We start from the raw sequence: 27206 nt of genomic DNA, 5'->3' as shown, positions 1-27206 counted from the left end.
TCTAGGGGAGACGGTGGCTCTTCTCTCAGTTCAAGATCCCCACTAGATCACCTTGTGCAAGCACAGCAACAGCCTTCCTCGCCTCAAATCCTCCTTCCTCATCACAAAAGCTGCACATTCATGGAAAGAAAGGAGCTCGACGCTCTTAGCTGGAGGAAAGGCTCTTCCAAGGCTGGCCTTAAGATCTGACAAATTTGTAAAACGTCCCGACTCCAGGTCAGGATTTCGCTGCTCTCAGGCATGGCAGGAACGCCTGGAGCTGCTATCCTGTTTGAGCTCATCAGCTTTCACTGAGAGCAGAGGAGAAAAGCTTTGTGTGACCCCCTAGTTAGAAGAAATTACTGCTTTTTCATCATTAGTACAAGGTAAAGCAAGTTAATGATTCATCCCACATGAAACAAATACTTTCACGTTCATTAATTTTACTTTCTCGTATCGTTCCATTTCTGACAACCCCACACTTCACAGGGAATTTTAATTTGGGCCCCCGACATGCCTACAGCAGGAGAGCAAAGAAAAGAGGCTGAAGATGGCAGCAAAGCTCCTGTTAATTGTTTTTCATTTTAAAGAGCTTCCAGTGTTCTTGGTCTGCACAGACAAGGCCAACCCTTGCCCACCCGGACTCCTGCTCTTCCCACGAGGCTGAGGGAGGCAGAGGGGCTGGAGAGGGCAGGGAAGGGAGACAGACCTGCTCTACCAGGACGGCCAACAAGCCTGGGTCTTGCACTGGTTTCCAAAAAATGTGCAACAGCTAAAAAAAAAAAACAAACCAAACCTGGTTTTGCCCAGCTTTGCCCTACAAAGCTATTCCACCACTGGTTGGGGGTGTCATCAGATCAGAAGCCAGGTCAGTCCTTGCAGCGAGGGGTTCTCCTCCCTGGGCCGATGGAAATGCGGTCACGACTCAAGGGTGATGTTGCAAGGCCAACAAAGAGGAGGGGGCCGGCTGGAGTGGGGGAAGGACCCTTGCATGCTCAGGCTCAGACCCCGTAAGGCTGCCCAGTGTCTTTGTGCCAGGTGTAGGAACCCATCTTCAAACCAAGGAATCACAGCTGCCCTAGCTGCCTGGGTCCTGAACAAGCAAAAAGCCGTCTCACAGGTACCCTGCTCCCAGCGGAGCAGAAGACCTTCCATGGACCGGACCCCAAGCAGCCACCAGACTCCTTCCTAAAGGAGGCAGAGGTGCCCAGGACCGTGTCCGGGATCCCACCCTCGGGGTGGCTGTTGTGCAATGGCAACGTGTAATCAGGAGGTAAATAGCAGCGTGCACCCTCAAAGCGACAGCAGAGCTGGGATGGGCACTGGCTTCCCGGCTCTTACACGGGGTGGTGCTCACCTGCCAGAGTTTTTGGATGCTATTCCTTTAAGGCACAACAGGTGGAAATGCAGGGCTAGAGGTACCAGGAGTATTTAAAACAGCCTGGCACTGCCAGAGCCCGCTGTCCAGCTGCGGCAGGGAGGCAGGACACTCGCAGGAGGTCCTGTGGGTCGGCCGCCGAGACACCAGCAAATCTAGAAGCGGTCATTCTAAAGGAAAAAGCAAGAAGTACAAAATAGTCTGCAGAACTTGGAGTGTAAGTAGTGCTTCTTCGTTGTCTTTCTGAAATGCAAAATCTTTTGTACTACCGCTTTGAGATGGGGAAGAAGAATACAAGTCTCGAGACGCGTTAAGGACTCTTCCTCACACATGTGCGAAGGGAAGCAGCGGTTCTGAAACAGCAATGAATAGGTGTGCAGGTCTTGCTGGTGGGGAGGCTGATTGCTTTTGAAAGAAGGTCAGAAGCACAGGATCAGGCTTATGATGTTTATGTTTTCTTCTCTACAGTAGATTTTTAATCTTCCCTTTCTGGAAAAAGGGTTAATTATCATTACAATATTTGCATTAAGTTTTAACATAGAAAATAACAAACGTTAGTAAAGATTACTGTAGTAATCTGAACTGTTGCAATCAGTCTATGGTCATTACAGTCTTTTCAATCGCAACACTGAGATAATCCTAGGAATGCGGATTTTGAAATTTAAGAAGGGAATTGTTATGTTTACATCCTAAACGAGCTCTGAAGAGCTTTCAAGTTTGTACAGTTAAAAGGAAGTTAAATAGATACTGGAACATAAGTGAATGGGATGTACGCGGTGTCCTAAAGCTGAAACAAGAGAAAGCTGGCAGACTCCTTTCACATTTATACCAACAGCAAAGGGCTGGGTTTCTGTGCACCTGAATTCTTACCCTGCAAAGGAAACCTTCTTATAGGACTTGAAATATATTTCATCTGAAGTACAGAGAAATACCACCTCCTAATAGCAATTGGGCTGCTGCTAGCGATACGTGCACTGCGCTATCCAGCCAGCCAGCAACTGTCACGGTACAGACTGTGGCAGCACAGTAAGTGCTTTTGGGTTATAGCAAGTTCCTGCTCCTTGCAGGACGAGTGGTATTAAGCTAGAATAATAGTTTAATAGTGTTGAAGTTGGTTTCACTTTCTAGCCCGAGAGACAAGAAACAAAAAGTAAGAAATAAATGAACCATGATACACTTATCTGAAGAGCAACAAGTTGGTGTATGGGGTATCCAACACCTTAAAGGAACACAGAATTAGATCAGCAGCACAATCTCAGCAGGAATTTCAGTCACTGCCATGAGGGCTCTCTGGTTATTCTTTTTCATTTGTTTTCCAGAATATATTGCTCATGTAGGACAGTGTTTAGCTGGCATTTACCAACATTCTTAGCTAGGAGGGTCACAAGTACTGCAGAAATTCCTAAAAGCTGCTGATTTCTTAGTAAATCCTGATAATCTTCAATAAGATCTGCTTAGTTGTTTCTGCTCACTGCATTACAAAATTAGCACCTCCTATTTATTCTTTCCATATTGTAAAGGAGCCATCAGTTTGGAATGTGAAATTTCTTTTCTGTATGTGTTTAGGTCAGCTTGATCTTTTACCTTAAAGTTGATTGCTCATTTGTAACTCCATGAAAACGGAGTGGATTGGTGACTTTTCCCCACAGCAAATAAAACTCACAGTAAGGCCATCTATGCAGTGATCTTGATGGGCATTGTAAAGACATAGATAGCCCCGGTCCTGTGCAGCAAGAAGTCTGCTGCCATGCCCTTCTTCTAGGCACACAAGTCCTCAGCACCTCCATGAATCACCCCCAGCACTGTGCCCGTGCTCCTCCTCACATTATAACCCCTGATGCTGCTGCTCAGCACTGCCTGTGCCTACAACAGTTTGCATCCGTGCAGCTTACTCATGGTGTTAGTGGGTCTTGCTTTAAAAGGATTTGGAAGGGGGGGAATATTACCCTATTCTATATGTTATTGTTTCTCAAGTATTTGAATAACAGTAAGCATTCTATAAAACAGGACTTCTAGGCTAGGATTACAAATGTGATGACTAGCTCTGCATGTTGCATTGATCCCATAGCACGGCCTTGACACTGGTCATTGTTAAGAGCAACAGTTAATAGCTAATGGATTGTACTCTGCTAATCCCTGGCAAGCTGCATTAGGAGTGTACCGGTTTCTCCTTGCAGCTGAGTCAGCAGAATTTGGGAACTGAACTCTGGTATTTCATACCCAGCAAGAGCAGCTGCTTGCTTGGGTTTGCATAACTCAGGGGTCAGGTCCTGATCTCTTTCAAATCATTACAAATCTGAAGATATTCCTCCCGAGGACTGACAGAGTCACAAAAGCACCACAGAAACCCAAAGGAGGTCTTGTAATGAATGATACTTCGAAGAGCTCGCCTGGTCTGAGAGCACTTTCTGCTGGAAATCTGAACGCACTATTTCAAAATTTAGACATACAATAGCGCTGGAGAGGAAGGTGACATTCCCAACCCAGGCCAATCCTGCAGTGCTTTCGGCACTGGGGGATCCAGGGAAGTGTCCACACACAGTAGACTGGGAAACCCAGCCCAGGGAGGTCTCGCACCATAGCTGCTCCAGACCAACCTCCCACTGCCCTGCAAAAGCGCCATGAACCACTTTCTATGGATAGAGACACTTAAAGACATGTCCATATAAGCAAGGGAGACTGACTGTGGGGTTTGAGGGGGTCTAACCTCCCCAGAGCTTTATACAAAGCATTAAAATTTCTTTGTCACTCAGTGTAGGCGTAACACGGTGAGGATTAAGAGCACGGCAACGTACCGAATCAAAACAGATTGATACTAAGATGATATTAAGACGACAAAAACACTTAGCTGTCCTGAGTTGGAAAGCAAGAAAAAAAGGTCATTATGTTGTAAAGGACCTTGTAATTCTTCCATTTGCATGGCTTTTCACATGGCAGGTCCGTGTCTCACTGGGCACTAACCAGCGAAGCCCCTTTGGTGCAGCGATGCGCCAAGCTCTAATGCACTTAGGTGGTAGGAAGAAACATAACAAAATCCAAATTATGGAAACATGTTAGAAGGTGTAATGAGTTTTTACCTGTCATGGTATAGGTATATAGTTGGGTTTTATTAATGCTCGAACACATGCATGTTTCTCATGCACTCACACCTGCACAGTCGCCCTTGGTGGGGGTTTCAGCAGCCCTTGCCAAGCTCATGGTCACACACATGGCAACTCAAGCCGAGCATGGAAATGGGTGGCTAGGAGAAAGTTAATGCCATTTACCTGGTAATGGCTATAGCTTCTGCTTTAAGCATATTACCACTAAATGTTTAGATTTTAGCATTAATCTTGCTAATGATTAGCCTATCCTGTTCTGGTTTTGTACGATACAATTCTTTGAAATCCCTGTTGCATTATACACACAAACACACCAGCACACTGCAAACAGCTGGAGAGCGTGGAGCCACCCCCGCCTGGCAGAGTGTCCCCGACAAGACAACGCCATCACCCTGATCTTGGTGAGGTTGGAGTCCAGAGGCCTGGGTTAAGAGTGGAAAGCTCACGCACCAACGTGCAAACTCCCATCTGCTGAGTTCAGCTGTAATACCGTGCTCTAAACCTTCAAAATTTTGTGCTCTAAACCTTCAAAACCTCTTATGTTGGGACAGGGAAGAGAAGGAAGCCAGCAGTTTTGATGACGCAAAATGAAAGTAAATTCACAAAAATCAAGATTTGCGTTGTATCTAAAAAAAAAACCAAAGAAAAAGGAGTACAGCTCCAGTCCACAGCTGGTAATAATCCAGAGAGGACCACTGTTGCAACAGGGAATTAGGGATTTATGCCAGGAGGGGATATGGCCCCTTGGCTGGAGGAAGGACTTCGCAAACACCAGCCACGCACATTCGTGCAGCTGAAAGCTTTCCCCATGGCGGCTTCTCTGCCAGTCCTGTGCCACGAGGGGAGTGGGGGAGAACTAGTACAAGCTTTTAATTCCCCCCCTCCGCCCTTTGACCTATCAAAATGTTTTAAACTAGCCACAGACAGTCTATGGAGACTGGCCCAACGGTGCAGGGGAGCTGAAGCCCAAAATGCCGATGGAGGCGGCTGCCCCAGGGCGCTGCCAGCCTGGCACTTCCCACCCACGGCTTCTTTGCCCCGCGCTGCAGAGCAGCTTCTCAGAGACACTTTCCTAGTGGGAATAACTGGGTTTCCTCCCTGCTTTCCCTCCTGACCAGTCCATTGCACTGCCTTGCAGAGAACTTCTCACTAGGTTTTTAATGCATCAGGTTTAAGACAGCAGCTTCTTTGCCGGCATGGACATATGTGGCACAAATCGTGTGTCCAGGTTTCTCTCAGCCTGTCAGCCTCTGCAATCCCTCCTGCCTGACAGCTCCAGTCCAGGCAGGAGCTCCGATGGCCACGCAAAGTGGGCTGCCGGCACCAGCCTGCACAGTGCCATGCACATCAGCCACCAAACAGGGTCCTGGCGACCCATCCTGCTGCAGTGTGGTAGGACAAGGTTTTCCCTGCGGGAGAGGTTTCCAGTGTCCATCAATCCGTGGGGACACCATGGTCTCACGCATTCAGTCCTTCCTGCTCCGAGAGCGATCAGAAATCCATTGCAGGCAGCTGGACACGCAGGTCAGCGTGCAAGAGGAGGAAGCAGGAGATGTGGACACAAGTGGAGGGGAACCCAATGTGGCGACTGCATCCAAACCAGCCATGTCACGCAGCCCCCAGGCAAAACCGGTGGAGGATCATCAGTCCTCTGCAAAGTCAGTGCAACTGTTCCCATACGGGGTGACCAAATTCAGCTTCTGCTGGAAGATTTTGGGAGCCCTGCACAAGCCTCATGCTTCATGCCAACCACCAGACCCCCACCAGGACTTAGGGAAAGCCCTCAGGACATGGCAGCACTGCCTAGGGCAGATTTTTGCACCTTTCTCTGAAGCAGCTGGTGCTGCCAGACACAGAGGGCACGTACCGATAGGGTTGTGCGTCTGTGTATGGAGCCCAAAATGAAGCCTTGCCTCCGCTGCCAGCTCCAGGAAAGATTTCACCAGTACATAACAAAGGAGCACTATTTTTCCCCTTTCTCTACTCCTGAAGAGTTAGGATAGACTGGTGAGAAGCTGCAGCTGAGCGGCAGGAGGAGTACAGGCTGGGCACAGGCACTTCATCCTTTCCAGCACTGGGGCTTCAGCAGGCACCGTCCCTGGGCACGCAGCAGGATAAGAGCACTGCAGATCTACCAGCGCACTTCTCACAAGCTTGCTTCCCACCTGCTCTGGAGACAGCATACATGGCATTTCCCTCTGGTTTCAAGCCTCTTGGCTCTTCTATAACCCCCTGCAAACCTTTGCTGTCCCGTTTCCTCTCTCCTTTCAACTCCCCCTCCATCTGCAGAAGCATTAACACAAATCGCTTGCACAGCCACTTACTTGCACTCCCTTCCATATGAGTTCAGCAGCCTTTTCTCTTCCCTGGAGCTCTGAGGTTTAAACCTTGTGCTCTAGAGACAGCAAATCCAGCAGCAAATGTTCTTTGAAAGCAAGAAGGAACTAGAGCTCTTTTACCAACAGCTTGATGAAATTCTCATCCAGCATCTCAAACAGCGCTTGCTCGTTGCAGAGTGACCAGCAAAGCTCGTTTGCACCATTTCTCTGGAAGCGTCACTCTCGGAGTGCAAGACGGCGCCGGCAGCAGAGAGGGGGTTTCCAGCCACCCAGCTCAGTGGATTAGCATGGAAGCACATCACAGATTTTTACGTAAACAGTGGCTGTGCTTGCTCGGACTTGCTATACATGGGAGTTTTCTCCATTCATTCAGTGAGCGGGGGAAGGTTTTAACAGCATCTGAGAAAATAGGACTAGAGGCAACTCAGAGCTGCCGTTGGTCGTGCAAACACACAGGAGCCGTTGTTCTTGCGTAGGCACAAGTGCACACGTCTGTCCTCAGAGATAGAGATGCAAAAATTCTTTCCTGCTCTAACATGCGTATGAAGACCCTGATGCCACCACTCTTGCACACATCTTTCTGGACACAGCTATGTCTTTGTTTCAAAAAAGAGGTCTTGGTAATCCTTTCCTACCTGACAAAACGATGTCGGCAACCCTGAGGTAGCCAGTTGGTTTGGGAGGGAATCAGACTAACAGATTATTCAAATTTTGCCAAGAAGGGGAAAGCTGAACTGGGATCCTGCTTGCCTTGCAGAGCGAGGGGTGGAGGGCAGCGAGGTGACCATCAGCCAGGGCAACTGCTGTTAGCAAGGGGCAAATATCAAGGCCCTTTTTGTGCCATATTGTTTGCAGAATGTTGTGTTTGTCTTACTGGCTTCTTCTGGGATATGTATGAAAGAGCATTTTTCATGCTCGGTGAGTTAATTATTAGCCATGGACAAGTGGCCACTGAGCAATTAGAAATCACAATACAAGGAAGAAAGCACAACAGAACACCTTTCATCTTAACACGGAAATAAAAGCCTTTTTCTTCTACCGGGAATTACCCTTAATAAAATTGTGTCACTTGACGCCTGAAATCAAATTCCTTTGAATGTTTATAAAGACTTTCCTTGGCACCTATCATCATCTCTACGCAGGCAGAACAGCAGCCATGCCCAGGAAATGCACATTCCCACCACTGCACCATGCAGTGTCCAACAGCAGACTCAGTTCAGGCCAAAGAAAATAGTTTAGTGAATTAAGAGCCTTGGCTTCCTCTGAGCCATCACTCGGTCCAAAACAGGGGGAAGATCAGAAACATTAATCCTGAAGACTCTGGACACATTTCAAGAGACACGCAGCTTGGTTTGACATTCCCCAAGGGCCATAATTTTGAGTCCTGGCCAAGGGTTAATTTTGGTGCAGTAGGTTTGTTGGATATATAGGTGGGACAGTGCTTTATTGGTTTAAGTCTGGTTCTTGGAGGAGTGGGGGATGAGGGTTAAATCCCTGCATCTCACTAACTTTACCAGCAGCTGAGGAAAGAAAAAAAAGTAGAGGAGAAAATATTACCCTTTTTCTCTTTTGTGTGTCCTTGAAGAGATCAGGGAAACAAAGAGCAGTGATTAAATACAGGCTTCAGGTGGGAACTCTGCTCTATGACATAGGAAGAAATTTGGACATAAGGAAGAAATTTTTACAACGGGTGGTAAGACACTGGCACAGGCTGCCCTGAGAAGTTGTAGATGTCCCATCAGTGGAAGTGTTCAAGGTCAGGTTGGATGGGGCTTTGAGCAACACGACCTAGCGAAAGATGTTCCTGCTCGTGGCAGGGGAGTTGGACTAGATGATCTTCAAAGGTCCTTCCCAAACCAAACCATTCTGTGATTCTGTGAGAGCAGGTTTTCCTAAGGAGTGGTTTTGACACTCCGGCTCACAAGTGAACAAGCCTTCCTTTCACTGCATGAACAACACTGGAAGTTAAATATGATTCCAGCTATTAAACTATTAGAAGCAGCATTATCTCCTGGCAAGGGTCAAGCGAGCAGTTGAGCTCCAGGTTGCCACCTGACCCTCATGCCTGCCAGGGCTTGGCAGCTTTTGGACCATTTTTGGACTTCAGCCTTGCGATGGGCTGTTCTGATTTACAAGTGTAAAACCAGATACCATTTCTGATTTTGAATCAAATCTCTTCTGGTTTGGCCAAAATTGCTCCTTATGCTGCACACATTGCCGCTGTTGCCTGTCTGGGACACTGTCCCTGGTGCACTCCGCTCTGACGGACACATCGGTGGCTTGCAGGCATTGCATTAACGGAGTTTGTTGTAAGAACAACATTTTACAGAAGGGAAGACTGGGGTGTTGGGGTGAGACCCACGGGCAGTCATCATGCCATGCAGCCACACAGGCAAGAACAGAGTTCAGGTCCCTCTTTCCCATTCAATTGCTTGACAGAAGCGATTAAATGCTATATTTCTCTCTAGCTCAAGTAGCCACAACCCTCGTGTCCTCCAGGCATGAAGATTATTAGATGACTTGATCAGTTAACTTAATCATTTTGCAAATGTGATTATTCACCAACTTTTGTGCCTTTTCCAGGGAATGCAAGAAAAATGGCTTTACTAGCGTTCATCTTCCTGCTCACCTTCCTCCCAGCTGAATCTGCAAGCAGCAGATACCCCCCCAAGGCAGCAAGTAAGTGTCTGGGGCACAGGTCTTACGGGTGGCCTAAGTCCAGAGGTGGCATTACTGAGGGGGGAGCAGGGTTCAGGGAGCGCCTCTACCCCATCGCTGCCATGGGACCTTTCAGACCACACGGTGCTGCACAGCCCTGGGCCTGCGCCTGCCCCGGTACACCCGACCTGCTCTGCAGTCCCACCAGGTTGTGTGGCACAGGTGACATTTACAGCCAACATGTTTTCCTCTTGCAGTCTCAAGCCCTGTGTTCGGACCACGGCAGGTATATGGTCTGCTCAACGGGTCAGTCACCGTGAAATGCTTCTACCCTCCCACCCGTGTGAACAGACACGACAGAAAGTATTGGTGCAAGGAATCGGCCACAGGCTGCATGACCATTGTCTCCACCAACGGCTACACCAGTCCAGGCTACAAAGGCAGAGCCTCCATCACTGACTACCCGCAGGCAGAAAGCTTCCAGATTACCCTCTCCGAGCTGACGATGGCAGACGCAGGCACCTACCGGTGCGGTGTTGGTATCAATGCCAGAGGGCTCTCCCACAAAGTCAATCTGGATGTTTCTGAAGGTAATTACAGTCTTGGGGCTCCTTAAAGTGCTATTTTCTTTTACTTTCTCCTCTCCACAGTTAGTCTGTCCGGGGTCTAAGAGCTCAAGATGTTCCATGTTTTTGGGAAACAGCAGTTTTCATTTTCCCCTGTGCTCTTACAGAATGAATTTTTTGACCAAGAATGTGGCATAAAAATCAGATTAAACGAACCTCATCTTAAGGTCACAAACATTGTTTAGAAACTGCTGACCTCCCTCATCCCCTAAAATTTAGGGAGATGCAGTCAGAGGGCAGAACTGCCCGTCACTCCCCCGTACCCTCCGAGCCACGGCTGAGGCTGTGGGAGCCAAGCCTGCGCACAAGTCCACGAGAGCACGGTGTGCAGGATGGCACCGCGCTGCTGGGCAAGGCCCAGGGTGCCGAGCACGGTGCAAACTCGTGGCACAGCCCCTGGCAAGAAAGCTCTGGGAGAAACCCCGCTATAGAGCGGGCAGCGATCCAGCATAGAGACCTCAGTCCTGGAATGTGTGACAGGCATGGGACACAGCTGGGTAGACCATGCTCTGACCAGGAGTGACACATGATCATATAATAAGCAAAGTAGAGAGAAACCCTATGCTAAAAAAAAAGCCTCCAGAGGCATAGGGGAGTTGCACAGTTACCAACAGAGCAGGCAGTAGACACTGACTGGTGTCTCTGTACGCACAGGTCCACATGTACCCGAGGGAGCTGAGCTCTTCTACGTGAAGCTGCACAGCTCTTTGACCATGTCCTGCAGCTTTGGGAAGGAGAATGAGAGCGCGAGGAAATTCTTGTGCAAGATGGAGAAAAGCGGCTGCCATAACATCGTCGATAGTTATAGGAATATTGATGAGGATTACGTAGGGCGAGTTCTGCTGAGCAATGTGGAGCCTCCAGGCTCATTCAGCATCACGATAACTCAGATGGGCTGGGAAGACTCTGGCTTGTACCTGTGCGGGGTCGGGTCCTATGGGGAGGACGGAGAAACGAAGGAACTGGACGTGCATGTCTATGAGGGTAAGTTATATTTTCTCTTCATCTCTGCTTTTCTTTAGCAGCATCACTAGCAGTCTCACTTTACTTAACAAGAACTTTAATTTCCTTTTGCGGAGTGCTGTTATCCTATCCTCCATTCTAGATACTTCTTTCTATTCATTTAATTATGTGTAATGTACTAAACCATCACTAATAAAGCTTGTATCAAGACTTAACTTTCCCAGCAGTGGCTAGCTATCTTCCCCAGTCTGGCTAGCCCAAAACTGCAGAAGGCAAATTCTGCCTAGCAGTTTGAGACAAGCAAACTGTCTCTTCAAGTCTTAATTCCTTAAATCTCAAAATGACAGATGTGGAAAAGAGAAGACCTGCCCTTCCCCTTGCAAAAGGAGCAAAACTTTGAAATGTCAGTACACAAAGACAACAACCACCCAGTGAATTTGGGAAAAAGAAAGGCCTGACAGAGCCTTTAGGGTCAGCTCCTAGCAGTGCCAGGACAGTCTCCTGCTGTCTGCAGCCCTCAGCTTCGCTAGCCTTGCTTTAGCCAAAACAGCTTTGTTTGATCTGATAATATTTATTCTCTTGGGAGAGTGCCCCATGGGCAAAAGTTAGACATGTATAGTGCTCATTTCATTTTTATCTCCAGAGACAAGTGTTCCTCAAGGAAAGCCCACAATAATTGGAGTAAAAGGAAGTTCAGTAACTTTTGAATGCCACTATGAGCCTCTAAAAAAGTCCTCAGTGAGGTACTGGTGCAAGTGGAGACAGAACGGGTGTGCTAAGATCATAGAAAACAACGGGTTTGTGGCAGACCCTTATGAAGGAAGAGTGGCCATGTACGACAGCCCAAATAACGGGACGATCACCATCATCCTGAACCAGCTGAAGGACAGTGACAACGGCTATTACTGGTGCATGACAAATGAGGAGAAGGAGCAGCAATCGTCAGCTGAGCTGAAGATCATAGACGGTACGAGCTTGCGCGTTGGCAGTTCTCTGCCTGCTCGGTAGGTACGAAACAACCTCCTAAGCACCACAAAGGAGCAGATCTGGCTTTTGGGAAGAGATGTGAGGTCCAGCTCTGAAGTTTTATCTCATTAGGCAAAACACTGTGCCAATCCCCCAAAACCCCAGTAGCTTTAAAATGGAAACACAAGGTCTCAGTTTTATGGGAAAGTGTTCGCAAAAGTTTCTCATGCAAGTATTTCTTAAACCTTGCAAAAAAAAACCCCCAGCTTTCACCCAGAGATACATATACAGCATCTTTAACATTAATTTAGCAATGTAAGGAGCACTTTCCCTCAAAGATACATCTCCTGGTTCACCGTCTCTAGCAGCACCGCTCTCTGTTGACTACCATTCCCACCACCGAAACCACTAATATCAGCCTCGATCTTCTGTTTGCCCTTGCAGGAGAACCTGGACTGCAGGGAAAGAAGGAAGTGGAGGCGCAAGTGGGTTCACGGGTCGATTTAACTTGCTCTTATCCATGCAAGTACTACTCCTACCAGAAGTACTGGTGCAAGTGGAACGGCCCCACCTGCACCCCCATGCCTTCTTCTGACCAAAGGCAGCCAGGGCCAGACGTTACCTGTGACACTGACAACAAGACAGTTACCCTCAGCTTTGACTCGGTGGCAAAAACAGACCAGGGGTGGTACTGGTGTGGAGTGAAGCGCGATGGCCTCTTCGGGGAAACCATGGCAGTCTACCTGCGGGTGACTGAAGGTGAGCTCCAAGGCAAAGGCAGGCAGGGGCTTTCCTGCTCCTCAGGGCTGTGAATCATGCTGCCTTCTGCCGAGAGAAAAGTCCTTTCCATATCCACTAGGTTGCAGCATCTCAAAACAGAAGTGCTGTCATCCAGGCAGCCTCCAGACTAGGTGCTAAGATCACCCTGATTTTGTGCAACTTGTCATAGATGTTTTCATCCACTCACTGGTTTTTGCTTCCCGGTCATAAAAACCCCTCACCAGTCTAAAAATCACTTCCTTCTACACCATTTTTACTTTTTAACCCTGTCCTTACTAATTATCGCTATTACAATTTGTAGTGTCATGTAGTTTAAGCAACACCTGACACCTGTCAGGTGAAGGACTGCATGTAGTTCAGAGACGCATCGTGCTTCGGGGAGCTTATTATCTTAATAAACAGGAAAACAGTAGGGAGCAGGAAAGGAAGGGCTATCACCAACTCCCCTTGGACAGCAAGGGGCTTAGTCTCAGCTTTGGTGCAGTATCTTATTTTTCTTGGGAAGGAATATTGTCAGAAGCAGTGCAGAGAGAAAGTATAGCACTAGATATCCCACACGCAGCCATCCTAAGGGGATGATGGTCGAAGTGAAGACAGAGACAAACAGCCCTATCTCACTGCCTTTGGCAGGCAAAGAGCTAGAAATAAAAGCAAGCCGAGTATTCAAAATTTGTTCAGGAAATACTAGAGGCAGAACTTAGAAATGCAAGACCTCTCAAAAGCGTATAGGCAGAGAGCGCCTACTTGAGATTTTTGCAATAAATTATTTGGAATGAGATTATTTCAGATCTCTAAACCCCATTTTAAAGAGCCTCTCACGTACAGCCAAGACCCGCTGCAGTTCCACGGGCACCAAATATGCCCAATGAGTTTTTGTGTCACGGTCTCCGTGCAGCTGCTCCTGCGACTAACCGCCTTCTTCCCCGGGGAACGTAGGGAGCAGTGCTGGCCGCAGCCCAGACCTCCTGGACGCTGAGGCCCCCCCCGCCGAGGGCGGCTTTATTCCCCAAGGAAGAGCCTACAGCGATGCTGGGGTGGGAAGCGCAGGTGCCTCAGAAAGGTTAGTTCTCTCCAAGCCTCTGTCATTTGTCGTTTTTGTGAAGTTCATATTAACCCGTTGTTGGTACTGTGTTTGCACACTGCGCGCGTGGTATAGGAACAACAAAAAAAATCTTGCCCCTAAAGCACTTCACTCGAAACATCAGAGGAAAAGAAGCAAAAAAGTTACAGCAAAAGGCAAGATGTCTTGAAATTAACGTCTAGCTCAAGAAAATACAGGCCCAGAAGGGAACAATTAGAGACTCCAGGCACAGAAAAACCAATTGAAAATACCTCTGTCGAGATCAGAGAGCTTCACACATTTATAACCAAGCTGCTGATGTAGCTGGTTTGGCACAGCCTCTGGCCAAATAAAAAACATTTTTATTTGTTCTCCTGTGATGTGCTGGGATTCAGTTCATTAGCTGAATTGTATCCTGCTCACTCAGATTTACCATCCTATATAGATTTTAGACTGATGGAAATTCATATACAATATTCAGTCTCGAATAATTAAATAAAAGGTAAAGTATTTCACAGCTTAGTGATATCTTTCCCTCCATTCCAGCTCTGATCAAAGCCACGGCCCCAATACACTTGTTTTAGTCCTGGGCCCTGTCGGTGCCGTGCTCCTGATCGTCGTGACAGCTTTCGCCGTTTTTAAATACAGGCAGCTGAAGAGATCTGGTGAGTCCCTGCCTTTTCTAGTCTCTCAACAAATGGCAGCAGTATTAAGACGAAGGTGATAGCCTGCCATCTCCGCTGGGCTGAGCTGCTCCCCCGGCACCCCCTCATGCGATGGGCAGACAAGGGACCCTGCTTCTCCCACGGACCCCATCCATACGGCTCCAACACCCAGCACACAGGGTGCCAGGGCTGAGACAGAGACCACCCCTCCGCGGGCTTTGCACGTGGCATTGCACCGTGCCTCCTTGCACGGAGGCCGTTCGGATGCCAACGCGCTTGCACCGACTGAGCAAGCATGCAGGGTATTTATCTCCTCCCTCTTAACAGACCTGGTGTCCGTTGGGAGCTACAGGACAAACATCAGCATGTCCGACTTCGAAAGCGTGAAGGAGTACAGCGCAAGCAATAACGCCTGCGTGAAAGAGAGCCAGGAGACTCAGCTAGGAGGGGACGGTAGGTTGCTGACTGATGGGCTTGCTCCCCAGCCCTGGGGAGGGGTTTGCAGAAGGACCCTGCAAAAGCCACAGAAATACCTGCCCACCGATGGCCCCCACACCCCAACACCTCCCTTTCTCTCCCTGCAGAGTTCATCACCACCACGGCCACCCCAGAAAGTGCTGCTGAGACAAAGAAGGCAAAAAGGGTAAGAGGAGGCAGGAGAGAGCCCACTGACCTGGGAAGCACCGCCACAGCCCTCCAGCCCCTGCCAAAGGAGCTGCCTTCTCCCAGGGGCCTTATTTATACCCAGGTGCTCTCCATCCTACCTGGATCTGGCCACCTGCTGCAGATCAGCCCCCACGGGGGACCTTAACCCTTTCCTGACCCCACGGTTTAGCAGAGACAATAATACAGCCCCAGGAAGGTTGGGCTTGGGTTGTTACCATAAATACGAAACACTGGGATGAGCAGATGTCCAGAGGTCAGAGCACATCCCCCCTCCCAGCCTTCCCCCACGGCTGTGCTCCCAGGCGGGCAGCGGGTCGGGGGCAGAGGTAGGCAGGGAGGTCTCTGCCGTCACAAGGGCTGTGACTTGCTCTTGTGGCCCTGGCCAGCCCCCGCCTCCCCCCTGCCTCCCCTCCCCTTGGGTAAGGTGACCATCGAGTGGCACCACTCAGCAGTAACTGAAGGTGCCAGAGGCAAGTCCTTCTTTTTAAAAGCCCCTAACCAAAGGTGATATGTAGGTGTTGAAAGTGCCAAGAGCTGAACCGAGGTGATAAACTGTCAGGAAACCAGTAACACCCAGCAGCTTTAGGACAGGTGAGCTGGATGCTGACATGCAGGGACAGGCATGGCAGAGTCCCAAACTTGCAGATCTTTGGGGTCTTCCCAGGGCTGAGCAAAGGCGTGATGCTCTCGCATCGGCACCGGCGTGACCCGCCGGATTGTCCCACTTATCCAGTCTGCCCGTGTCATCCCAAGGAGCTCACGGCCCTGCGGTGCTGCCCGCGTTAATGCTGTCCTTTCCCCTGCCACGTGCTGCTGTCCGTCCCCGGCCACCTAACAGTGTCCTCCTGTCCTTCCCCAGAACTCCAAGGAGGATGCTGACCTCGCCTACTCCACCTTCCTCCTCACCTCCGGCAGCATCGCACAGGGCGGCGCTGGGGGGGACAGCGCTGCTCCAGCCGTGTCCCCCCCGAACTGGGAGGGCCAGATCTGAAGGGGAGGGACCAAGAGGCGGCAGCAACTGGGACCGGCTCTACCTTGAGGATCAGAGCAAGACATCAGCAAGCAGCACTGTTTATTGCTACCACAATTTGCTATAGCTTGACCTTTTTTTGCTTAAATTCAGCTGCGAGCGGTGATTTAGGAGGAATCGTGAGATGCCAAACGGGGTGGCTGGGCCGGAGGTGAAGGTCTGAGCAAGCAGGTCGGACTGGGAAACGGCAGGAGCTCAAGTAGCTTAGCCCACCGACAGCCCCAGCCCCACCAGTGCCCTTCCAACACGGTGGGCTCTCACAGACCAGAAGGCGCATTTAAAAAAAATCTCATTTTCTTTTAAAGGCAGCTGGAAAACCCTCTAGAACAACTCCCACTTTTCATTCCTCTAAGCTTTCTCATCCACAGGGCAGTACCTGCAGACCAGACATGGTCTGAAGTGTTTTTATGCACAAGCAATAAAGAATACCACTGGCTTTCAGCAGACCAGGGGGACTCGCAGTGCGTGGGAGGGCGCGGGGAGAGCGCACCCAAAGAGGTGCAGTAGGGGTGCATTTGGGGGGGGCTTTCTCCTCCTCTTACTGCAGCATCACATCTGGTGTTGCAAATGGCACAGAATGGCAGGAGAAACCCACAATTAATGGAGATAAACAGGAAATGCTTTCAGTAATCTCATGTGCATTTTCATCAACAGCAGGAATTGATCACAGAATGACATTAATTAGTATGCCAACCTATCAGCAGCCTATATAGCTGATTAGGCAATAGGCACCGGTGTTCACTGGCACTGTATTTGCATAGTACAGACCAAATTCCCCAGAGCAGCTGAACCAACAATCTCCCATTTCTGACTTGCAGTCGGAACAACTGAGCCCAATCCGTGCTCCTCTGCCACGCAGCCACCCCACTGAGGGTGGCCTTGAAAACCCACCCTTTGCTTAATAAACCTGAGCCACACATCACTCACACGTTTTCCCTGGCTGACTTCATGTTTATCCAGGTGGAAACGAGAATGACTGTAATTAAATGTTGTCTCTTGGTCTTATTTTTGAGAGCGGATGGCTAAACACAGAAAAGTAATTTCTTGATGCGTGGATTTCCAAACAGCAGCACGACATTGCTGCCTGTCAGTTAGATGCGGGTACAGAAAGCTGAATTCCCGCAGAGAAAGCAATGTAGGAAGCAGCAATGATGAAGAAGTTGTGACAAAGCAGAGAAGCAATTTTCCCTGAACACCAGGAATGGGATGGGCTGGTGCCTGCCTGGCTAGGAGAGGGGCTGCGGAGGTGTCCGACAGGGCCAGAGCTGTTCAGGAGAGAAGGAGCAGAAACCGCACAGATAAATTCAAATTCCTGAGCCCGTGTTGGTTACGTGCAGCTCTGATTGCAAGCCATCAAGTATAAAGAATGAGGAGCATCACCCTGGCTAGAGCCTGAGCTGATGGTCTTACAGTAACAGCACAAGTATATTTCTGTTTCAGTAAAATATTAACTACACTTTAAAATGTATGGGAGTTCAGCAAGGTGTCAGGCCACGGCTGTTTGCGTTAGCCTACAGACACAGAGCTTTCATCAAGGATGAAAACTAAATTATTCCTGAGTCATGGACCTCCCCACGATAAGCGCTGAGATGAGCTTGGCTCACTGTGAGGAGGGCAGCAGCTCCAGTGGTATTTGTGTTTCCCCTGCCAGCCCAGCGTTTGTGTTTTCAGGGCTGCTCTCACATCCCCATTGCAGGAGTCATCACCTTGCCGATATCAAGGCTAGGGCCTCAAATGTCAGGTTATAACTCATCCGCCGCATCTCCCGGGCTGCATCCCCTCGGCAGCATGGTGGGAAGGGGCTTGGATATCGGAAAAGGTGAAGAGGGGCCAGGACAGGTCTGCGCCTGTCTGGAGTTGCTGGAAGTGAATGAATTATTCTGGTGCAATGGGAAAGGTGTGCGCTTGGAAAGTGTCCCCGGGGGTGAGCAGTCATAAAGCTGCAGGAGAATGCTAGAGTTTGGAAATTTCTGAGAGGAGAAAACCCCTTTTGCTCTCCCTTTGCAAATCCGCTTCCTCTTCAGCCTGCCCGCCGGTGTCCTTTTCTCAGCTCCGCTCCTCCCGCACCGCGCTGGGAGCAGGGAGAATGAGCCAAACTCCTGGGAGAGGTGCAGAGGGTGAGAAACGTGGGTGGGCTGAGCACCCTGCCAGCCGGCTCTGCCTGCACCCCTCAGCTGCCTGCCGGCGGCTCCTGCTCCTTCCCACCGCTGACACTTCCATCTGGCACCCCATTTCCAAAGGGACATGTCCCTGGGCTGCTGCAGTGCTTTGCAGTGGGTGGGGAATTTTAAACTTAGTTTGACATAAAAGCAGTAAAACATGCATGGATTGAGGCATGCAACCCTCCACACAGGACACAAAATCAATGAACTCTGATAAATAGTAATAATTGCGACAGTGTAAGCTGAGGATGTGGAATAAAACTCACACTTCTCACTCAAGCTGTGATCCAGAGCCCAGCACAATCACTGGAAAGGTCCGCAGGGACCTCACCAACCAGCCCCACCTCCTTCACCAGACTGGTTGCCAAACCTGCTGACGGATTTCCTTCGGTCAGTGATGAGCTGTGGTATCTCATTGCATCACCGCTTCATTCCTAATGGTTTTTCTTTAACAGAAAGTCATGGTGCGTGCAAGATACCCGTCATTCTTAAATGGTTGATTTCAAGCGTGACGGTGTTGAACGATCGGCTTTTGCGAACACTGACAGAGCGTGGAAGGATGTATTCACCTGTTCATGCCCTGGTACCAGGGCAAATGAAAGTCACACTGCAAAAACCCATGAGAAAGCAAATTAAAAGAATCAAAGCCCCGAGAGGCTTTCCTTTGGCATAAGCAAATATTTGAGGCAGGATAGTGAGCAATCAAGGAGATCTTCCCTTTAAAAGTGAATCACCAAATCCCGCTCAGTGTGAAGCACATGCACGTGCGCTGCAGGCAAATGCTGGTGAGCTCACCCAGCCAGGTCACCAGCCGGGCCTTTCTGGGAAGGGACGAGGAGTCTCCTCCTCCTCTGCAGCTCTTCATGCTGCTGGCGCCCGATGAAAGGCACAGCGCGCCAGACTGATGCAAGGCTCCAGCGATGCCGGTGTGCTGCCGGAGGTCTTGACCAGGGTCCTCCTCTGATGGGGATGAAAGCAAAGCATTAACTCGGTTCTCCTTGAGGACACGAGGACTTTATTCCATAATGACAAAATCCTGTTAAAGAGCTGCTTCTGCAGCTGGAGCCTTCCCTGTGTCACCTCCGTAGCATCATTAGAAATTTCCCAAGCTGGGAACAGCCAGTTCTCCATCCATCCCAGCTGCTGAAGCTTGCCCGTGCCCGTGGGCAGGAAAGGGAGAGCTGGAGAGTGTTGGACTGTCCCATGGGAACAGAGATGCTGGGAAGAGGTTTGTGCAAGCCTGAAGGATTCAGACCTAGAAGGAACAACTCAACCCTAATGCGATAAGAGCTGCTCAGAGCCAGGGGAGAGCATGCAGCGCCCTGGCTGTGCTCATGCCACTACAGCCGGCAGGAGTTTTGGCACACCTTGCTCAGCTTAGTTGATCCCTAGAGCAAAATGCACCAAGTCATAGAAGTACCCTCCAGTCTTACTCAAGCCTTCTGTCTAATGAATGCAGCAGTAAGACTTATCACTTGAAAAATTAGGACTAGAGTGCTACCAGAGACATAAACATCCAACTGCTCTCCAAGCAGCTTGTGCTAATAAGCAGCGTTTACCTGGGCCCTGACACCGGGTGTATATAACACCTCCTGGCTGCTTGGAGAGATGATCTGGGTGGTCTCGGTTCATTTACCAACACATTAGTCCTCTGCCATTGTCAGATACTGCAGCGATATGTGTATTAACATCTTGTGGGAAAACACAGTGGAAAAGGGATTTAGATCATGCAGAACCAGTGGGTACCAGCAATGTGTGTGCAGCCCCTGGTGGCTAAAAGAGCCCAAAAGGGGTGAAAACAGACCGGAGTTATACATTATGCACAACGAAAACGGTCTCGTGGACAAGCTGGGGTGATTTAGTGTCATTCAGGTCTCTCTGGTATGCCAGGAACGATGCATCACCTCTGGGATGCTAGCATTACCAGGAGTGACAATATCTGCTATGAAAGGGCACCACGGTGAATTCAGAAAGCTTCACCGAAAAGAAACATATAATTCCTCAGAATTTTGACAAACAGACTGACCACAGTTTCAAGTGGGGTTTATTTACAGTAATTGCAACAGATTTCCACAAAACTTACTAGTGTCAGTAAATTACATAATACATACAAGATCCTTTTTCTATTCAGCAACCACATATCTTGCATAGAAAGTTTTCTTTTACTGATAAGACAGAAAATGTCACCTCAAAAGAAACATAAGGCCTGACATACCTGCTAGGACCTATTCTTGGAAGCATTTCTCACCCTGTGCACCTCGTTTCAGCCAGAGCAATCAGCGGCAGCAGTCACATAAGACTGAGCCCAGGTTTATAAGCACTGCTCTGCAACATTCACTACACCAGAGTAGTTCCAGCAGGCACTCAGCACTCATGAATATACATTCCTTACAAAAATTTTATAATTTAAACAATACTTTTATTAAATGATCACAGCTTATGTCTACGAGCAAGAGAAACCCTTTTAGATTTTCCCTTGGAGAGCATCCTTTGATAGAAGTCAGCTAAGCAAGTGCTATGCTGATACGATCAAACTCATTATTTCCACCTTAACGCAAGACTCTGCTGATGCATTCGCCTATGTACCTGGCTAGCAAAACACTCGGTGTTCGATTGAACACAGCTGCAATCAGTGAGAAGCTGCACTGATACAGTACATTATTTTCCTGTTCACCGCTGGTGTGTGCAATGTCCCAGCAGCTTCGTTGGCCCCGGCCATTGGTGGGTCATTAATGCCTTCTGCTCCCTAACGAGATTTCTCCATCCAGTCTAGGAGGATGTCCAGCTCACCCAAGGATTTAATTGCTGCAGATATGACGTTCAGCTGAAATGATATAAAGGAATAAGTTGTAAGCAAAGTTAGCAGGTACAACCCAATGTAAAAAGAATCTGAGTATCTGCATTAATTACTAGGCTTGGTCATCAACTTACCCCTTCGTAGTTCGCAAGTATTTGCTTAAATTTCTCAGCAGATTCCTGTCCACACACGCATTTATTTTGCTCGTGCTAGAAAAGATAAGATAGAATTCATTAGTTTGGGGGGTTAATTTTTAAAAGTAAGAGATCAGTTTCTAATTATGCTGGAAATTACTGTATAGACGGAGACCTTATTAAACTCTGGAAAAGGCTGCAGGTCCTTAAATCAGACTTCAGCTAAGAACACAGTTTACTCTGATAGACAGAGGGACAGGATAAATATCGTTCTTGAGAACTAACGTGGGAGCTGGCTGATGAGTGGGCAAGTATAAAAATTTCTCTGCCAACATATTCACTTTTCACATCATGATTCTTCATATTCTTGTTAAAATCATTTTTATAAATAATGGTTTTGTAACTTTATAAAATGCTTAGGTTTATTTATATACCAAATACTAACAGATGAAACTAAACTGTAGCAATCCCTAAGACTTACACACTGCCCGAGTCTCCTCTTCACGCTGAGGAAGGAGTTGGCTATGCTGCTGATTTTTCTGTTGACATACGAATCCTCCGTCTTGCAGTGTTTGAAGACTTTGTCCACGTAGAAGTTGAAGAGGTGATAAGTGATGCAGCATCTATCTGAAGACTTAAGGAATAAATTTCATTTTTAAAAGGTCTTCCAAAGAGCTTCAAACCTGTAGTTGCCAGCCTTTCTGTCCCCTTCTAGAATAAACCATCTCTAACACCAAGCACGGTAGCCGAGCACAACGAGAGGTTTTGAGTCATATAAAGCTTTTTCAGTGATGCTTGAAGTAAATTGATAATATATACAGGAAATTATTTTAGACTGATTTTCCAGAAGATCCATCCTCAGCAAGTCTCATTGAGTCGACAAAATAATCAGCTGATTTTGTAGCTGGGTATTAGAGACTGAGTCCCGAAGCAGTGGCCCATGTCTAGTGCCTTAGAGTGTAAGAGAGCTGCAAAATACGTATTTGTGATATATTTCACCTCCCAAGATCACATTCACCTGCTTTTCGATTCTTTAATAACTTTCCACCCAAATCCTGAACCACCTCGCTATGCCTCCACTGGCCGAGGTGGTGGGGAGCCACAGCTAAAGCTCCTGTAACTGGAGCATCACATGCAACTAAAAAAAAAAAATCTCTGCCCACCATTTCTGGAAAGACAGTCAGGGTGAAAGCCCGGTGCAGGAACCGGCAGTGGGACACCCACCTCTTTTCGCATACGTGATCCGCATCACTTTATCCTCCCTGACCTGCGCTGTCTGCCAGCACCTGTGTTTCGCAGGAACTTAGAAGAAGTCATGGTATTGAACAACTTCCCCAAGCACCCTGAGCTGGTACACCTCACGACTGGTGTTGGGGTGCTAGCTGGTTGAAATTATTCAGAGAAAAACTGGAGACACGGTAAGGACACCTACCTTAACCTTGTGCAGAGAGTGCGGGTGAGACAAGATGCTCAGGGTCCTGATGGGGTCTCTGGCTTGCTGCACGGGAGAAGGTGGAGATGGTGATGTATATGCTGGCTCCAGAGGGGCTTCGGGAGCGGCCGATTAAAGAGCTTCCCAGCTCCACAAGAGCCCAGAGCAATACTTACAATGTTGGCTTTAATTGCAGTGAAACCAGACCTAATCTCAGTCATGCTCATTGAAATCCTGCAGGGTCCAAAGTGGAAGATTTTGTTCCCAGCTGTTGGCATCAAATTCAGCCAGCACGACATGGAGAAGAGGCAGAGGAACAAGTGGGATCCCTTCATGCTGCTGCAGGATGCAAACACGCTGGCAGCCTGGGAGACCTGTTCAAGGAAGACAATATTGCCTCTCTATCTTTCCTAAATTACACGATTGTAATGCTTAGGAAAATACACGTATTTTGTATAGTACTTGTACCTGTACACGTGTATTAAAAAAACCCACTGATTAGTATCTCTTACCCATTTCTTCTTTACTCCCCATGTGCAAGAGAAAAAATCAAATAAAAACAAACATTTAACAGAAGATCCGAAAAGAAGCAAAAAAAAAAAGAGAAAAAACCCAACAGTAAAAGATTGCATGTAAATAGACAAAGCTCTGCTGAAAAATTTTCATCAGAAACATAAATACAGATAAATTAAATTTTTAAAAGTCTACTGACTCAGAAGCAGCAGGAGGTAACTGCGACTGAAAGCAGCAGATCCCAAAGTCTGATCACAAGAGAAAATGCTTTCCCTCAGAAATAGCATACTTCAAATACGAGTTTTGTTAGCACCGAAAATTAAGGTTGTTAATAGAAGAAATCCTTTCAGAGGCACATTATAGGAATACAAGGAAACATCCACAAGTGCATGGAACGAAAGGATAAAATCCGTATTTTACCTTGTTCTTTGATGTGGGTTCACCTGTCTCGCTGGCGTCTGACCTGAAGAGATCCGAAGAACACGTTTTTATCCAGGTATCGGGAGGAAATAACTCTTGGATTAACTTTTGGGATTTTTCTTGCTTTTCCCAGCATGTATTTCCCTTTGTAATTTACTGAATTAATGAGCCAGTGAATGGGACCAGCTCTCCCACCCACAGGTGTTTCCCTAACTTACAGAGGCGGGAAGTCTTGGCATTGCCATAGCATTCTTCATTCCGGAAGAAGGACGTGGCGAAAAGGAGGGACCGTCATGGGGGTTACATCTCCAAAATGCCAAGCTCGGGGACTTCCCCCGGCACGGAGCCGCGCTGCCAAGCCCTCCTGGAGAGGGGCCGTTCCCGGATCCCGCGGAGGTGTTGGGGTGCGGGAAGCCGAGCGGCATCACTCCCCGGGTTGCCAGTGGTCCAAACCCCACAGTGGGGGGGTTTCTGGAATAGGACGTGGCGCGCTAGTAAAAGTAGTGTGACTCAGAAAGTTGGCAAGACCTTTCTCCATCACTGTCCTGGCACACGGGGCCTTCACCTGCTGGGTTCGGGGCACCCTGCTCTCAGGCTTGCTCCTCGGGTGGGTGGACACTTATCTCCACCGGCGCATCGCTGGTATTTGGAGACCGGAGATGCCCAGGGACGAGCGGACAGGGCTTTGGGATGACACAGCTCCCACCTCGGTGCCAGGAGAAGTCGCTCAGTTTTCAGGAGCACAGGTGACTTAGGTGATCATTGTGCACAGTCTAAAGCTACCATCCTGCAGAAGGACAGAAATTTCACCCAAACCGTTAAAAGTCCACCAGCCCAGTGGCAGCAGGCAAGTTTTACCCGCAAGCAAAGACTCGGACTGCAAAGTCTATGATTACCCTGCTGCGAGCATTAGCTGCTGACAAAAACTGATGCAGCCAAGGTCCTCGAGCAGAGCAGGCTCGTTCTCACACCGACGTTTCAGATCCAGACTGTCCCCAGGGAACCAGGGTTTGCCAGCCAGGGCATGCCATCACATGAATGTGGCAATACTGGTGCAAAACCCAGGCTGGTTCACCATGCTTTTGGTTCCGAGGCTAGTTTGGTTGTTTCTGTAACCCCTCTGGAGTTAGCTAAGTTCAGTCCACAAACAAAAATGAACAGTTAAAAAATCTTCTTGGACTACCTGTACCTAGCAGGGAAGGTCAGATGGACTTAGAGGGCGTGGAGGTGGCAAAAGACGCCCCTCTAATCCCACAGCCAACCTCCGGAGCAGCCACGATGCTCTGGGTGAGAGCAGCAGCCTGAGCGTGTGCTGTTGCAATGCAGCTGTACCTTGTGTGCCACTGCCTGTGGGCCAGGGCTGTTATATAAAGTTTTGCTGGGTGAGTAATTTATTGATAACCAAGCTCAATCTTGACCGTCATCCGTCATCAGGGGAAGACTAGGCAAATAGATTTTATGCCCAGGCTAGTCATAGTATTGCACATAGTGTTGCTGAAACTATCCCCAATGCACCAAACATGCCTCCCTCATCCCTGTGCCTTCGCACTGTAAAACAGCCAAAAGGCAGGTCCAAATCCACAGCAGGTTGGATTTGCCCTTGCTGAGGTGTCGGAGCAGCAGCCCATGGCTGATAGTCTCTGCCTTCCTCCCCCAATTCCCAGCTGCTGCCTGCAAAAGTTTGCTTGGAGCAGAGGAAGCGGCACCGGCAGCGTTCCCAGGCAGCCCGGAGCACACCCAGCCTCGGTGAGGAAACAGGGGAAAAGGCAATGAGTTCTTACTTAATTATGTAAATTGCAGATGAGAAGAAGGGATTTCTTCTTTTTTTCCTTTTGGTAACTGAACTGACAGGTCAGCCAAATGCCAGCAGGCAAGAAACAGTCATGGGTTAAAAATTCCCAGCCAGGCTGGCGGAGGACAGATGCTGGGGTGATACGGGAGCAGGAGTGAAATGTCCTGTTATCGGGGTCCAGAGCCTTGCTCCGTTACAGAGCCCTGCGTGGTCCTGGGCGGGCGTCCCTCGGCCTCGCTCTCCTGTCACCGACCATTTGCAAGGCGGCGGCAATAGCAAGGGCAAGGAGGAGAATAACCATGTCAGAGGGGGGGAGATGATCCAGATAGATAGTTAAAAATTAAAAATGAAAAACTATGTGTGCAATGATGGCCATCGATTACCTCAAGTGCTGGACCCGGGGGAGGTCGGAAACCCTTGCTTTTCAGAGCAGGCGGGATGGCATCCGCAGGGATCTCGGCGTGCGTTGGACCGAGTCCTGATGGAAGCGAATCACCCAGGCTTGGCTTTCCCAGGCAGCCTGCCTGAGGGAGGCTCTCGTCTGCCTGCCAGCTGCAGCAACATGAAAATATCCTCAATAAACCAGCAAGCCATTTCTCGTATGCTCTGGGAAGGAAGAGGAAAAGGAGAAAGAGGGATTTATGAAACACAGCAGCGTGACGACACAGATGAGCTTAGATAGTAAAATGGGACCTGACTCCCCCAGGTGCTCTCAGAATAATTAAGCCTTTCACGCACTGCAGCGCTGGGGAGCGCGCCGGGAGCGGGGAAGCGGTCCTCTCCCCGGGAACCCTGCCAGGCAACGCCGAGCTAACGGGAGGGCTCCTCCCTCGGGATTTTATGGTAGGCATGTTGTGACAGGGCACACTGAAAGTAGTTACGGCCCAAATAACAAGCAAAGGCAACACAGAGGGTTATTCGCCAGCTGCCACCATGCTAGGGAATTAAAAACTAAGCCCTGTGTATCATTAGCTTGTCATTTATACAAACGCTGACTGCTGCCAGGAGCGATGCTCAGCCTCACTCTGCCATGCAGATGGCCGCGTTCGCAGCACCGCAGAGCTGGCATCACTGCTATGGCCATGGAAACATCTCAGTAACAGCAGAAAGCACCAGCCTCCTGCAGACAAATGGCTTGTTGAAATGACTAATGAAGCAGACGTTCCTGCAGAGCCCGGGAGCACAACGGGAGATGAGACACCTACTCACCGATGGCCGGTTACGTCGGGGAAACTCAGCGGCAGCTCCCGGCCCTGCTCCAGCTTTGTCACCGGAGAGCCATGCCCTGTGCATGCCATGTACCGTGAGTTGCTGCAGTCCTGCTCAGCACTGCTGACCCAACTCCACATTTATTCACTTCAAATATCCAAAAGCTTTTGTTTTATCCTAAAAAAATCCTTAAAAAAAATAATCAAACGCTTCTGATCTGCAGGAGCCATGCTGTCAAGAACTGACCACAGGTACATGTTAACACTAGATTTCCAGTAAAGTGTTTCAGAGTCATAAGGTACCAGTTTCAATAGTGCATTTCAATGCAGTTTCATTCTGTAAGAAGATCTGATAATACTTTACAGGCCATTCTTGGTTTGCCATTCTTTGTCATTACTCATATGTCACAGCAGCTTTAGGTACACCAGCATTTCAGATATGGAGCGATAATGGTTTGTACGCAGATCCCCAGAACTAGACGACATGAATGATAGAAATGCCTCCAGTAATTTTAATAAAAGAAAAATCGAGATTTA

General features: G+C 48.7%; 2 protein-coding genes across 2 annotated transcripts; one reads left to right on the top strand and one right to left on the bottom strand.

The window, feature by feature from the left end:
* Window positions 1–1282: 1282 nt before the first annotated feature.
* Window positions 1283–16657, top strand: PIGR (polymeric immunoglobulin receptor). The gene is made up of 11 exons (XM_075174163.1): window positions 1283–1574; window positions 9381–9476; window positions 9713–10045; window positions 10736–11065; window positions 11688–12011; window positions 12455–12769; window positions 13727–13850; window positions 14397–14515; window positions 14843–14968; window positions 15100–15158; window positions 16041–16657. The coding sequence occupies exons 2-11, from the start codon at window positions 9395–9397 to the stop codon at window positions 16170–16172; spliced, it is 1944 nt and encodes a 647-aa protein (XP_075030264.1). The 5' UTR covers window positions 1283–1574; window positions 9381–9394; the 3' UTR covers window positions 16173–16657.
* Window positions 16658–20994: 4337 nt separating this feature from the next.
* On the bottom strand, window positions 20995–23796 carry LOC142093218 (interleukin-20-like). The gene is made up of 5 exons (XM_075174181.1): window positions 22913–23796; window positions 22737–22802; window positions 21786–21938; window positions 21305–21379; window positions 20995–21197 (listed from the first exon to the last, which is right to left on the bottom strand). The coding sequence occupies exons 1-5, from the start codon at window positions 23069–23071 to the stop codon at window positions 21120–21122; spliced, it is 531 nt and encodes a 176-aa protein (XP_075030282.1). The 5' UTR covers window positions 23072–23796; the 3' UTR covers window positions 20995–21119.
* Between the last annotated feature and the right edge of the window lie 3410 nt (window positions 23797–27206).

Source organism: Calonectris borealis, chromosome 26, assembly GCF_964195595.1.
Source record: "Calonectris borealis chromosome 26, bCalBor7.hap1.2, whole genome shotgun sequence".
NCBI classification, from domain to species: Eukaryota; Metazoa; Chordata; class Aves; order Procellariiformes; family Procellariidae; genus Calonectris; species Calonectris borealis.
Note: the sequence above shows the minus strand (reverse complement) of the source record. Positions and strands in the feature narration are given on the sequence as shown.

Coding starts and splice junctions, on each gene's coding strand:
- PIGR (XM_075174163.1), top strand. CDS start 9,395: ATGGCTTTACTAGCGTTCATCTTCCTGCTCACCTTCCTCCCAGCTGAA. Junction 12,770..13,726: donor CTACCTGCGGGTGACTGAAG/GTGAGCTCCAAG, acceptor CGGGGAACGTAG/GGAGCAGTGCTGGCCGCAGC. Junction 15,159..16,040: donor AGACAAAGAAGGCAAAAAGG/GTAAGAGGAGGC, acceptor GTCCTTCCCCAG/AACTCCAAGGAGGATGCTGA.
- LOC142093218 (XM_075174181.1), bottom strand. CDS start 23,071: ATGAAGGGATCCCACTTGTTCCTCTGCCTCTTCTCCATGTCGTGCTGG. Junction 22,803..22,912: donor CTGCAATTAAAGCCAACATT/GTAAGTATTGCT, acceptor TCTCCCGTGCAG/CAAGCCAGAGACCCCATCAG. Junction 21,939..22,736: donor ACTCTCTGCACAAGGTTAAG/GTAGGTGTCCTT, acceptor TTATTCCTTAAG/TCTTCAGATAGATGCTGCAT.